Here is a 14916-nt window from a genome sequence, read left to right as displayed (position 1 = left end):
TTATTATTATCATTATTATTATTATTATCATTATTATTATTATCATTATTATTATTTAAAGTGGTGAGCTGGCCATTTCATCTATCTTTATGGTCTGAGTTCATTTAATTCATATTAGATATCTCTATTTATTTTGAAATACTTTTACATTGCCCGAATACATCGTGTAGCCGAGACTAGAATGGTTTTATTTATATATATGAAACATATTTGCACTGACCACTAACATAAGCAGTTCGCTAATGAAGTTTCTGTGTATTTCAGGGTGACAAAGGAGAACGAGGAGAAATTGGCAAACCTGGTGACCGAGGTGTTCCAGTAAGTCATCTTTACACTAAAACATTATGCATATCTGCATATGTGTGTGCATGTATGAATGTATGTATGTATGTATGTATGTATGTATGTATGTATGTGTGTGTGTATGTATGTATGTATGTATGTGTATGTATGTATGTGTGTATATGTATATTCATGTATTTATGTATCCATGTGTTTTACTCTTTATTTATTAGAATTTTTTTCCTACATGCAGGAAGTTGATTTCTAACAAAGAAAAAAAATAAAACGCTATCCTTTTTCCTGGTTCTGAATGCTCTCAGAATTCAGCCAGCCACTCACCTGCAGGACCTTGCCTTCTTGGTAATATACACATGGAATGTTACATCATTACTCATGTGGATTCCCAGGTCACTGACTCTGACTCTAAGATTGCACAGTCCACTGATCCTGTGTATTCCGATTGTTGTCTGTGAGCTAATATGTCAAACATATAAGAATAAAGATTACAAATGATAAACATAAATAAAAATTAAAATAGTCATATAAAGGGAAAAACAAAATATATAACAAATGAAGAATATAAATAATGCATATGGGCAATTTTGATTAACTAAGATTATCCATGTAATTAATAAATAAAAACTCCTAGAAGTGTTTAAAATCTAATTATAAACAATTAATCAAAATCTTGATTAGTGAGGTAACACAACCTTATTATGCATAGCCTTATTTCACAGATAGATAGATTTGATTGACTTGATTTTTTTTGTAATTAGGGAATTACAAACCCAGATAGTCAAAAATATAATTAAAATTACTCTATGAAAATAATTTTCAGCAATGTTTTTCACTCTTTCTTTTCTTCTAGGGACGAAGAGGTTTAATCGGTTCTCAAGGACCCCGAGGATTGAAGGGAGATCCAGTAAGTAATTATTGTTTTGTGTTCTCTGTTACAAAATGTGTATCTATTAAAGCACTATTCTGAAAAATCTGATGAGATTATTCTAAAGACTTTTCTATGCAAAATTTATAAAAGACTATTTGAAGGAAAAAAAAATTTTAATTCTACAAAAATTTACATCATATTGCTTCAATTTTAAATTAGATATTTTAAAATTTAGGATATATTTTTATCAATTTTCAACTTCTTTTAGAAGAAAACCTTTTCAAATTTATTTATGCACTTCTTTCTTTTTATTTTTTAGGGACCTGAAGGTAATCCTGGTGATGCTGGACCTGTTGGATCCCAGGGTCCAAGAGTAAGTAAAGTATTCTTTCATTTTATATGGAAGTAGTTGTTGTTCTTGTTAAAGTTGCAGTCTGACAATAATATATCTTGGCCAAAGTTGAAGATCTGTAGAGCATATAGCACAGCTAACAATTTAAATAGACGTGATTCATTAATTTGAATAAAATCCGGTATATAACTGGTATTTATTCTGATGATACCAGAAATCATGATCCCAGATTGAGAAAAGTCCAAAACTAATCCTTCAGGTACTTTAAAGTTTTTGCCAACATGCTTTTCCTTTGTGCCAACTTGAAAACATTGGCACAAATTCACAGATTTACAAAGAATGAAATTACAGGTGACTGAATGAGTCTTACCTTGATTTAAAAGTTTCTAGATTTAGTTAAAGAACTGACAAAACACTAGGATGTGTAAGTTGTTCCTGCTGGCATAAGAATGGTAAATTTTCAAGGAACAGAAATATTGGAATTGAGATGCAGATCATGGAGATGTGCAAAACTGTAATTTGCAACTCTGCAAAAATATTTTCTCAAATTTTTCTTTTAAATAAAGGGGATTTGTTGTCATTATACCTCAAGACACGAGATTGTTAGCACAATCAATGTGAAATTATAATAATAATGATGATGATGATGATGATGATGATGATCACAAAACAATATTTTTAGATCATTGTGGAATAATGAAGGATACAAATATCTAGGGGTGTTGCATGACAATAGGATAATGGAAGAAGAAATGAACGGAAAAATTTGGAAAGATTACAAGAGAAGAATTAGGAATTGCTTGTAACAAAATTAAATGAAGGGAATATCATTAAAACAATAAATGCATGGGCAATGCCAGTATTAAGATACTCTGCTCCCTTTCTGAATTAAAAAGTGTTCAAGCTACAAAATTTAGAACGAGGAAACTGCTTGCAATGCACAATACACACCACCCTAAAAATAATACTGATGGACTCTTCCTAACAAGAAATGAAAAAGGCAAAAGATTAATAGATGCAGAAGACACTGTTAGTAGTGTAATATTGGAGTAGTAGTAGTAGTAGTAGTAGTAGTAGTAGTAGTAGTAGTAATGAGGATAATAATAATAATGTTTGCAACAAAACAAGCTTAAAAATGTTCATTTCTTATTTCTAGGGTTATCCTGGACCAGCCGGACCTGTTGGATCCCCTGGAGAAGAAGGAGACAAGGTGAGTGATAAATTTTGCTTAACAATGAATATCTCATTATCACAACATATTATGGGTTGACAAGGTTAAGTTATTTGTTGAATTATCAGGACAAGCCTGATGAAACAGATCCATGACAAGTAAGTGGTTGAACATCCGGATAAGACCAACAAATAATCAAGTACTCTGCATATTCCATACCTCCATCTGTTTGAGTACAGGTTATCTAGTACTATTATGCCATGCAATAATTAATTGAGTGGAGTGCAATGCAACAACTCAGACCAGTTGAATTTCCTCGACTGTCTAGTTTTTGTATATCTGTAGGTGCCATTGGTGCCCAGAATGGAGACAAGATTTGGAATGTTTTTTTTTTTCTTTTATGGACAGATGTTCTTCTATGTACTAACTGACCAAACTGACATTAACACAAAATGACATTAACTAAACCAAGGAAAACTTTGCCAGTGTCAGAACCTGTTCTAACACTAACAAAACTTTAGAACATCATTGCATGGTCCCCCACCAGTCATCTCTCTAACTGCGGTATTCTACTGCTGTAATCACATGTGAACAGAACTGTATACATCACCAGTTTTTCCCTGATACTATTTATCTTACTCGCTACTTGGAAACATTTCACTTGATATCCATCTTTCATTTCTAATATTGTCCTCTCCACTCCCATTTTACATAGATCACCCTCCAGAGCCACTGCATTATCTTTCCTCTATGACTATTACATGTCTGTCCTTCTCATTTACTACACCTGCCCAGCACTCTTACAACCTACCCAACCACAAGTCATCTCTCTCTATCTGTCTGTCTGTCTCTCTCTCTCTGCTTCTCTCTTTGTCACATCTCTCAGCATCCCCTTGTCCTATCCTGCTACTCTTCCCCTCCTCTTTTGTGTACTGTCAGTCATCTCTTCTTGTAGTACCCTTACTACAAACTCATGTGTATCATTGGTCGCTCCTCAACTCTATTGAATTTCTACAGTTGTCACCTACTCTTCTCTACTTTTCCTACTTATCAACCCTTAGTATTTGTTCTTTGCTATATTCACTCTCTCACCCATTCCCCATCTCTAATCAACTCATTTCCTGAGTTCAATCACACTTATTAGCTAAGATAAATTATTAGCTAAGATTTATCAGCTAAGATAAATCTTGATATTAGTAAGGACGGAGCAAAGTAAATGAAATTTTGTGTTTTCACCTAAAGTCATAATACAATAACTGTGGTAGGAAGACTTGAACTATGTTGTCAATAGTCTAGCACAATAGCCTCATAGCCACTTGATCACATTTCAGTATATTCTGTACTCCATTTAATAGAATGTTTTATAATCTATTGAAAGGTGTGTGATATCAACAAACAAGAAATGAGAAAAAAACATATTGATGCATGAATAAAAACAAAATTTTATTTTAAAATTTTTACAGGGAGACCTTGGACCTTCAGGAGAACGTGGTCCCAAAGGAGATGAAGGTAGCATGGTAAGTAACACAACTTATATTTCTCTATTTAAGACCTAATAGTTTATACTCCTATATTATCATTTAAGGTCTATCAATTTATATATATCCCACCATTTAAAATTTATCTATATACACATATATTTTGCTATTTAAGACCCACCAGTTTACTCATATTCTATCATTCAAGACCTCTCAGTTTATACATATCATTCTAGCATTTGAGACCTATCAGTTAATACTTAAGCATTTAAGACCTATCAATTTCTCCAAAGTAAGAGAGTTTTAATGCATAGCCCCCAATCAGTTCTGTATGAGAGGATGTGTGGCACAAAGGTTTGTTTATTATTAGACAGATATTTCTGATAACAGATATGTATTCCTGACATGATTAAAAGTTTTGCGAATGTTGATGGCAACAAAACTGCCTCCAAATTATTTGAGGACAAGATCCTGATTATGAGTGGCATACAAGTAAGTTTCAAGTAGATCTGGCTTTAAAAAAGGCCATATTCAATGTCATTAAGAATGAAGAGAGATTCAAGGTTGGGGAAGTTAATTGATAATGGTATGTCCAGGATCTGTGCAATACTGAAGTGAGTTCTGTAGATAAGTAACCGTCAAAGTCAGAGAGGTTGCTCTTCTTGGGAAAAGGATACACTGTAACATGTTCCCATATGATATATCACTGCTGTGTGAGTTAGTGAGAAAATGGAAGAGAGAAAAAGGGAGACATATAGAGAGAGGGGGAGAATGAGCAGAATGATTGAAGTGTTTAGCAATAGCGTTTAGCCAATGCATGTGTTTGAAGTGTTTAGCCAATACATGGGTGTGTGTAGATGTGAGTGGGTGATCTTTGTGAAGTGGAAATGGATAGCTTTGAAGAAAATTTACCTAACGTGTACAGTATGGACTTGAATGAAAAATGGTCGGCTCATGTGGAGGTTTTTCACACGAGAGTACTGTTTACTGAACTATCTTAGCTGAGAAGTGGTGTAAAGAAGAATTCCATAAAGTTGACAGAGATTCTTTTAGCAAGCAGCCAAAATGTTTCGTTGTAGTTTGGAAGGTAAGAAGAATATAAAAGATGACATCGTAGGAATATAAAATGGTGACACAATTCATCTTTATTTTGATTTGTTGCTTTGGGTAACATATTTGGACACAACCAGATCTTTGAAGATCATCCAAACTCAGATCAGTTGATCCTAAGAGGAGGATGAAAGCAACTCCCAAATACAATGGGTCAATCATCTGTAATATTTCAAAGAAAACAGCATATATTCCCTCTACAAAACAGTTGCCATTTCTGACGACCCATTCTTAAATTTCTGTTCTGTGAGAAAGGCAAATATTTTCCATATCAGTCAGGAATCAATTTTCAGTTTAAGAATGGTTAAATTAAGAACACAACTCAGCACAATAAGCTCGTTATTATAAAATCTGGAACTTAAAATCTAAATCCATCTTTTATCATATCAGGAATTATTTCTTACGAAAAAAAAAAAAGAAAAAAACCAAGTAAAACAAATCACACAACTTTAAAAACTGATAAACATCAATTTTATCAACTTCATTCCTATTTCACAAAAAACCTTAACAATTTAACAAGAGCTCTATGCCTAATTTTAAGAATATTTCTTGGAATAATTATTTCATAATGCAATAACTATGGTAGGAAGATTTGAACCATGTTTTCATTAGTTTAGCACACTAGCCTGGAATTGCAGAAATGGTAAAGTGCTGAATAATTTCCTTTTTGGTATCTAATTACTTCTCTCTGCCTTATGAGTTCAAATCTTACTAATGTCAATTTGGCTTTTCTCATTCTGAGAGTGATAAAATAACTGCCAGTCAAATTAATCAAATCAACTTCAGCCTAAACAAAAAATAAATAAACAAACAATAACGATTGTGACCTTGTATCAAAGTTATAAATCACTACTTAATTCAGTATTTGTGTATATGATTACAGCACATAATATCTTTGTTTCTTTTCAAATTCAGGGACCAATTGGACCTCAAGGACCAACAGGTTTGCAAGGAGCACCAGGACCACCAGTAAGTTCACTTTCCTGTAACACTATGATATGAGTAACCAATGTAGTCCTTACTGCAAGCATAAACCCTACACATGGCAAAACTTGAGCACTATTGGGAGATGGAAAGCACCAGCTTGCCAACTAGTTTGGGGTTCAACTTCATTTAACTATGGAAACCTCATTATTTAGTATGTTTCACACTCTCCTTAGGTCATTTCTAAAGGGTTGAATGTTTGTGTGTTTATCACCAGCAAAAATGTTCAACTCTCAGTGACACAGTCCATCGATGTGTATATTTGGTCAATTTACCCATATTTTTATCTGCATCTTAGGTGCCATGGGTAACTAAAGCCTGCTGCTGTTACCATTTGAGATCATAATACAATATGGTTCTGCTGAACTACTACAAGTATTTCACTGTGTTCTATCATGCTGTTATTCATATGCTCTGTCTATATTGCTTTTCTATATGTATATATATATACTGTAAATCCTCGAGTATAGTCGACCTTTGAGTATAATACGCAGGGGATTTTTAAGGGGCTGTACCTCTGAAAAACCTAAACCTTGTGTATAATACGCACCTCTTCTCTAACTTGAGTTAAGGAGGTCTATAAACGTCCTTGGTTTGTAAACATATATACGGTAACATCCTTTATTATTATTGCATATATAATATAATGCAAACGTGTAGCTTTTTTGTGCACTTTGTTGGCAGAAAGTAAAGAAATAACAGTAATAACGTCAGTGAAAAATAAATATTAAGTAAATTACCTTTACATATATCTATCACTATCAGTTACAAGCCTGACATCACAAAATGCGTCTGAATAAACATTGCTGGACAGTAAATAGAGACTCGGACATTGTTTAGAAAATATTTTTCATTTTTAACCTCGTATATAGTACGCACTAGGGATTTTGACCTTTAAATTTTGGGGAAAAAATGCGGATTATACTTGAGGATTTACGGTATATATTGTATTCTCTATCATTTATGACAAATTATATACTTTATTCTATATTCTAATTCATATATACTACCATATAATTTATTGCATAGTTTATCATGCTCTCTATTACATTCTCTAATTCATATTCATATACATATTCATATACATATCATATGCTCTCTCATACCTTTTATCATACACTATCTGATATTCTAGCATATATGTCAATTCATATATACTGTCATATTTTGTATCATATAAACTAACATATAGTCCTATCAAAAGTTCTGTCATATGCACTATATTATCATCTATCATATAACCAACCATTCTATCATAATCTAAGATTCTCTTCATTCTGCCCTCTCACATATTCTAATTAAAATACACTATCATATTCTCTGTCACATACTTTCTCATACAGTCTATCATTTACATCATAATATACACAACCATATTCTCTATTATATAGTCTATCATATACATTCTGTTCTATGTTCTAATTTATATACATCATATACCAAATAATCATGTACACTATTGTATATTCCGTCATAGGGCCATATAATTATCGTATGTGCTCTAATGTTTTTGTAGTTTTCTTTAATCAACTCAACTTGCAGTCTTTATCAGTACATTACTCTTTAGTTCTGTTCAAGTCACAATATTTCTTATATTCTAGGGACCAACAGGTGAATTTGGTGCCCCAGGTGTTCAAGGACCAACAGGACGTAAAGTAAGTAAAATCTCACAAATACATCAGGTCATCCTATAAGTAATGTCCAAATTTGGGGTAAGCGAAAAAAAAAAGTAATCTAATTTTACATTTTATTAAATTTAATGTCCTCTTATGATTTTCAGTTAGCTTCTATCAAATTATGGGGAACCAATAATTTTCCAAGTTTGGGCACCTTTCCAAGCTATTGAAGATGGTGGTGAACAGTTGAATGGCTTTAATTGAGCTTACTTACCAATTCTTCAACTAACACAGCTTTATCCTTCTCAAGCTCTGACAAAATCTATAGGTCGGCCTATTCATGGCCTCTCTTTTAAGTAGAAATCACAATTTTTAACTTTGCAAACCATCTTCTGCAACTGCTTTCATTCAAGCACTCTTTCTAGTAAACAGAATGGATATGTCAGGTCACTTCTGTACTGTTTCCTTTTTTGAAATCATAAAGCATTATGTGCCCTAAATGTTCCTTCAATATTTCCATCTTTGAGGGATTAATATTAGTAATTAATTCAGTCGAATTATTCTGTAGAAAGGAATTATATTAGATTAATGGCTTCCAAATTCATATGAATATCAATCATTATCATTTGACATTTTAGAATACTGTAAAATTTAATAGAAATTACACGTATGATATTTCGGACATTATTTATGGGACAACCTGATTTAAAGTTTTAAATATAATATAATATGTATGCGTACTATCATCATCATCATCATCATCATCATCATTGTCCTCATCGTTGTCATCGTTGTCATTGTCATCATCATCATCATCATTACTATTGTTACTATTATTTTTATTATTATTACTATCATCATCATCATCATCATCATCATCATCTTCATCATCATCATCATCATCATCATCATCATCGTCATCATCATTTGGAAGTGTTGTAATGTCAATATTTTCCCTTATGGGTTTGTCCCTTCACTCAATGTAATCTTTCTTTTTTCCTCCCCCCTTATTCAGGGTAGTGATGGTCCACGTGGATTAAGAGGTCAAACTGGAACTCCAGGACTTCAGGGTAATCCAGGACTTCCAGGAGAAAAAGGTGAAGCTGGAGATCAAGGACCCAAGGTAAACATTTTTTATATTTATATAAAGTCCTTTTCTGCAATGGCTGGTTGGTTGGTTGGTTGGTTGGTGGGTCGGTCAGTCAGTTGGTCATTTTGGCTGACTGACTGGTTGGTTGGTTGATTGATCAATGAAGACATCATTTGTGACATATTTTAGTTGGTGAAATCTTTTCCCTTTCACTTCCATATTATGAAAAATGGAAAAAATAAGTTTTAGTTTTTTTTGCCCTTAATGTTAAACTAAGCACAGAAGATTTACAGTGATTTGGTGCAAATGAATCTAAAAAACTAACCTTCATCAACCTGACAGGGCTAATAAGGATTTCTTACATTAGAATGAAGCCACAGATGTTGTGAAGAAGAAGAAGGGGCATATTCATTTTAAAAAAATACCCTGTATATGAGTAATACTTTATTCTGTAAACTTTAATGAAATTAAGTCAAAAGATATTTCCAGTTAGATTTGAAATCAGAGGTTAACTACATAAAACACAACTTACCCTGATAGACCAAAACCAAATGGCTTCATCTAGTTCTTTTCCAAAAATCTGCTGCCATATAATCAATGTGGGCTCTTATGGGCTCCAATTTCACCAATCTCACTCACCTTTCATAAAACATCTCCACCCTCATAAGTCCTCCTTAAGGGGGTTTTTTCTGTCTTCAACCTTCTTTCAGCTGTGTCCAGCACAAAATTTCCTTCATCATACCCCTACCAAACAGAGAAAGAATATTTGCTCTTCCTTACCAAAGAAAATTAGTGAGTCAGTCTTTATGATAGGCTTGGGTCCAAGTTGAGACAGAAGGGGGGAAGGAGAAGGTGATGAGAAAGAGAAGGTAGTAACTAGAAAAGAGAAGATGTTGAAAAGTTGAACAAAGCAAAAATAGGTTTTGGTCACACTGATACACCACAAACTTTAATATAATGTTTCTTTTACTTTACAGGGCCCACCTGGACCTGCCGGACCCACTGGACCACCAGGAACAAGTGGCCCCATGGTAAGACATATTTTTATTTTTATTTCTATTTCTCATATTTGAGTTTTTTATGAGTGCATATATGTATGCTTATGTATGGATGTGTGTGTGTGTGTGTGTGTGTGTGTGTGCGAGTGTGTGTGTGTGTGTGTGTGTGTGTGTGTGTGTGTGTGCGAGTGTGTGTATGTGTGTGTGTGTGTGTGTGTAAATGTATGTTTAGCCAGATGCAACTCACCTATTGTCATGAATGTTGGATAAAGGCTGAAAGAGTGCAATCATAAATGCAAGTGGCTGAGATGGGGTTCCTTCAAAGGGTATTTTGGTGCATAGTTTGGAGATCAAAGAGTCTCTCCAGGTTGATCCACTACATCTTTGCATTGAGAGGTCACAGCTCCAGCACTACAGGTACATGATAAGAATGTTACAGGAAAGAATCATTGCAAGATGAAATCTTCATGTCAAGACAACCAGCAGGAGACTTAAAGGTAGACCAAGAATGAAACGGTTGAATAATATCCAGTCTCAGTTGAATAATATCCAGAGTCTCTGATATGATCCAAAGGAGGAGATACCTGATAACACTACCACCATGGTCCCTACCAGTTTAATGCTAGCATTTACCTTCTCTTTCCTTACTACTATGGCTTTTGTTTTCTTGTGGTTGAGATAAAGACCATGTGTGTTTGATAGTGTTTCGATTGTCATTTCTTGTAGTCCAGCTTCAGTCTTGCCAAGTAGAGCAGTATTGTCTGGAAGCCTTAAATTAGAGATATGCAAGCCATGTATTTTGATGCCATGTTAATTAGCAGTTATGCAGCAGTGTCTGAAGAATACAAGAAGACTGTGTGTATGATGTTTTCTGCATGCAAGACTGTCTGTCTGTGGAGGAATTGGAAAATCATGTAAGTATAAGATGAAAAGAGTAGATGAAGGGAAAATTCCTTAGGGTACTCCATTTGAGAAATTGCAAGTTCTGGAAGTGTCATTCTTGTACACATATACTTGGTGGCAGAAAGGGAATTTGTGAGCCTGCATTTTATGTTATCTTTCAAGACAGTGTTCTTTTTCTTCTCTTTTTTTTTATATGTGGATCGTAGATGAGGAGTCAAAAACTTTTGCTGTTGTTGTACATTCATTAGTCGCCATGTTTAAGAGTTCAAATGGTAGGAAAGTGTGTGTGTTCATGCAGGCATCTTCTATATAAATTTTTTGTAATAACTTACAATATATTCTAATTTTATTCATTTCAGGGACCACCTGGTGTACCTGGAAATACTGGCCCTCAAGGACCATTGGGAGAGAAAGGAGCCCCTGGTTCATCAGGACCTCCTGGTATACCCGGAAAAGAAGGAGAAGTTGTAAGTATTTGGTTGTTGAGGAAGAGCATTGAAGATGATAATATTCTTAAAGTCATAAATTATATATTAACACATGTCAGGTCAAATGTTGATATATTCCATCAAAAGTGAAGTGTTAACATAATGTGTCAAAGGTTAAATGTCAACAGATTCTGGCATCAGTCACATATTAACATTCTAGCTCATACGTTGACATATTCTGTCAATAGTTGCATGTTGGTATCTTCTTAGAGGTCATTTGTTAATATTATGCCAAAGATTATCTGTAAATATATTTTAAATGTCAAAAGTCAGACATATTTCATGTGTTAATATATTCTGGCAAGTGTCACATGGTAACATCATGCCTGACATGAACTATTAACATATTCTTTCAAAGGCCTACTTGTAAATATAATCCATTTGCTAGAGGTCACTTATTAATATATCTATATTGTTAGTGGTTGCATACTAATGTATGCCCATCTCCTCGGTCCTGAATGACCATGGGATTGCACCTAAAAAGTACCCCTCCAAAGCACAAGTCCTGTCCGGGCATGGTCGTTTATGGAAGACCAGCAGCTGCCCATGCATATCAGCCTCCCCTCTCCACACCAATGATGTTATCTAAGGGATAAAGCAAAGGCCGATACAGCTTGGCACCAGTGATGTCGCAACTCACTTCTACAGCTGAGTGAACTGGAGCAATGTGAAATAAAGTGTTTTGCTCAAGAACACGATACATTGGCCAATCCAGGAATCAACACACCACCTCATAGTTTTGCGCCTGATATTCTAACCACTGTGCCATTAACCTTCTCCTCTAACCCATATATATGTATCCTAGTAGTGGAAGAGTAAATTGTCACTTATCTGCTTCATTCTACAGGAACCAAAGTTTAGCACTTAACTGTATGAAAATAATTTACTTGCAATGAAGTTAGCATTGTATTCCAGAGAAAGGAAGATATTTATTGTTAATTTAATTATTACTTATGGAAAGTGCAAGGTCTTTTAGCTGCTGGGTGAAGTTATTTGTAGTGGATTAGCTTCCTATTCCAGAAAGGACAGCAACTTATATTACATTAATTTATTTGTACAAAAGCCATATTTAAGCAGCAACACAATAGATTCTGGTCATTCAGGAAAGAGTTAACATATCTCATAAGTTTAAATTCATTTTACAGGGGAAAAAATGTTTTGAAGAAGACACTTTCACTTCTTTGAAGAACTGAAGGAAGGGGCCTTGCATAATTCTCAAATTATATATCAAATTGGAAATAACAAATGTCCTCAGTGCAAAATATTTTACCCAAAGTTCTTCTCAACTATTTTCCATTCTTTCTCAGCCTCTCATCTTTTTTTTTTCTATTATTATTTACACTTATATTTCAGGGTCTTCCGGGTAATATTGGACAAAAAGGAGACATGGGTAAGACAGGTCTGCAAGGAAAAGTTGGTACCAGAGGACCACGAGGCCCTGATGGACCGAAAGGAGAACCTGTAAGTTTAAGATTTTGCCGTTGTTTCCCTGTTCAACCTCATAGTCATTAGGAAATTTTCTTTCATTTTTTAGATATTTTTTATATAACTTTATTGAATATGCTACATTGCCTTATGTTCTAACTGATTATGCAATCATGTAGGCATTCCATGCTTAGCTTGTCTCTCTTCCTGTTTATTTATATTTCAACAATAATAATCCCCATTATCTATAACTACATCACCTATATATTATTTTAATATTGATTTATATATTTCTTCCTGTCATTTAATTTTAGGGTGTTGTTGGCTATCCTGGACCACCTGGACCCCTCGGTAATGCTGGTGCAAAGGTAAGATAATTTTTTCTTTTATTTTTTAAAATAATTTTTCCTCGACACTGTCCAGCATATCTTTCCACCTGCATGAGGGTAGGTGTGATTTAAGGGTGGTTTTCTTCTTATTATGATAACATCAAGCAATCAGTGAGAGTGGTGGTGCTCAACACCCCTGAGACCTTTGTCGCTTTGTCTTCCTAAGCTTAAAGTACACAATACCTCCTTTTTGGCATTTCTTGCGTTGTTACCTCCCCCTTAGCAAAGGCAGAGATATTGTTTTCAGTCATATTTGTTTGTTTCTCCATGGACAAGATCTCTCAAGAACTGCTGGATGAATTCGTATGAAACTTCCAGGGATGTTTGAAGTCATGACTGGCATGAACTGATTATGAGATCAATCCAGTACCGAACGAGAATTCTGGATTATTTTTCCTGTTTTTTTTTTACTTAATTTTTTTGAGAGTGGTCAGGTTCATTTTTAGTATTCTCGTTTGTGAGAGCAGTCAGGTTTATTTCAGATATTCTCATTTTAAAAATCATCTCCGTATTTTATTAATCTAGAGTGGCTAAGAAGAAAGACTCATTACAATTTTGTGATTAATTCAGTAAATTATACTCAAATCAATGACAAAATTATAGATGTTATAACTAACAAACAGGTCTGTAATATTTTCTCAGCTCTGCTTTTTTTCTTTGTGTATAAGATTCATATCCACATCTTTCTCAAATCTCAGATGGTCTGCAAGGGACATGAGCACTGCCCCTTTCTCCAGAACAAACCGTTAAAAAATTCTGGACTGAGGACTGGTGTTGCCATCCGGTTTCACCAGTCCTCAGTCAAATCGTCCAACCCATGCTAGCATGGAAAGCGGACGTTAAACGATGATGATGATGATGATGATGATCTAAGCATATATGTATATATATATCAGATGCCACAATTAATCATTTGTCCTTTTTCTCCTGTTTAGGGTGAAGCAGGTCGACCTGGTACTGATGGAAAAGATGGACTACAAGGAACTATTGTAAGTAAAACACACTAAATGTACTTAATAAAGGTTTTATAAATAAAATAAAATCAGTTTTGCCACAGTTTATTTTACTAGTAAATGTTTTGTTTTTACTCTTAAAATTTCTCTAAAATACCAATCCAAAAATGAATATCATGGACAGGTGTTTTCTGCTATAGCCCCAGTTCAATCAGAGCTTTGTGAGTGATTTTGATTGACAGAAGCATCATTTATATATTTTTATGTGTGTGTCTATCTGTGTATGTGTGTCTGCATGTGTTTACTCCTTCTCTTAACATGATGAGGTGGCTGTAAATAAGTGACACCATTATGCAAACCATGGAGAAGTGGATGTTACAAAAGTAATGATGAGGAGATTTATATATATATACATAAACATATATAGTAAATGACCCACAAGCACACAAGCAAACTGAGTCCTCAACTTGTTCCATTTGCCAAAAGGCTTGCAAGGCGCCAGCAGGCCTCAAGAGACATTCATGTCCATAGAACATGATCAATATTTTATTTTACTAAATCTTCATTTGTTGTTCACGACAAGAGATTTCATGCAATCTTCAGGCTCTGAAGTAGTTCATAAAAATATGTGCATTAAACAATATTTATCTCTTGCCGGATGGAGTACTTTTTTTTTTTTTTAATCTTATCTTCACAGAATAGTATACCATGTTATACATACATACATACACATACATACATACATACATACATATACACATATACATATATAAATTTCAACTATATATATA

General features: G+C 34.1%; 1 protein-coding gene across 1 annotated transcript in view; it reads left to right on the top strand.

Moving 5' to 3' along the window:
- The window catches only part of LOC106881622 (collagen alpha-1(V) chain), a gene marked incomplete at its 3' end in the record, with an annotated part of 52248 nt that overhangs the window by 18955 nt on the left and 18377 nt on the right, over window positions 1–14916 (top strand). The window contains exons 18-30 of the mRNA XM_014932086.2: window positions 265–318; window positions 1151–1204; window positions 1488–1541; window positions 2677–2730; window positions 4155–4208; window positions 6195–6248; window positions 7865–7918; window positions 8895–9002; window positions 9947–10000; window positions 11230–11337; window positions 12712–12819; window positions 13098–13151; window positions 14108–14161. Coding sequence (XP_014787572.2) covers window positions 265–318; window positions 1151–1204; window positions 1488–1541; window positions 2677–2730; window positions 4155–4208; window positions 6195–6248; window positions 7865–7918; window positions 8895–9002; window positions 9947–10000; window positions 11230–11337; window positions 12712–12819; window positions 13098–13151; window positions 14108–14161 — 864 coding nt within the window. The remainder of the gene's footprint in view (window positions 1–264; window positions 319–1150; window positions 1205–1487; window positions 1542–2676; window positions 2731–4154; window positions 4209–6194; window positions 6249–7864; window positions 7919–8894; window positions 9003–9946; window positions 10001–11229; window positions 11338–12711; window positions 12820–13097; window positions 13152–14107; window positions 14162–14916) is intronic.

Source organism: Octopus bimaculoides, chromosome 10 (assembly GCF_001194135.2).
Source record: "Octopus bimaculoides isolate UCB-OBI-ISO-001 chromosome 10, ASM119413v2, whole genome shotgun sequence".
NCBI classification, from domain to species: Eukaryota; Metazoa; Mollusca; class Cephalopoda; order Octopoda; family Octopodidae; genus Octopus; species Octopus bimaculoides.
Note: the sequence above shows the minus strand (reverse complement) of the source record. Positions and strands in the feature narration are given on the sequence as shown.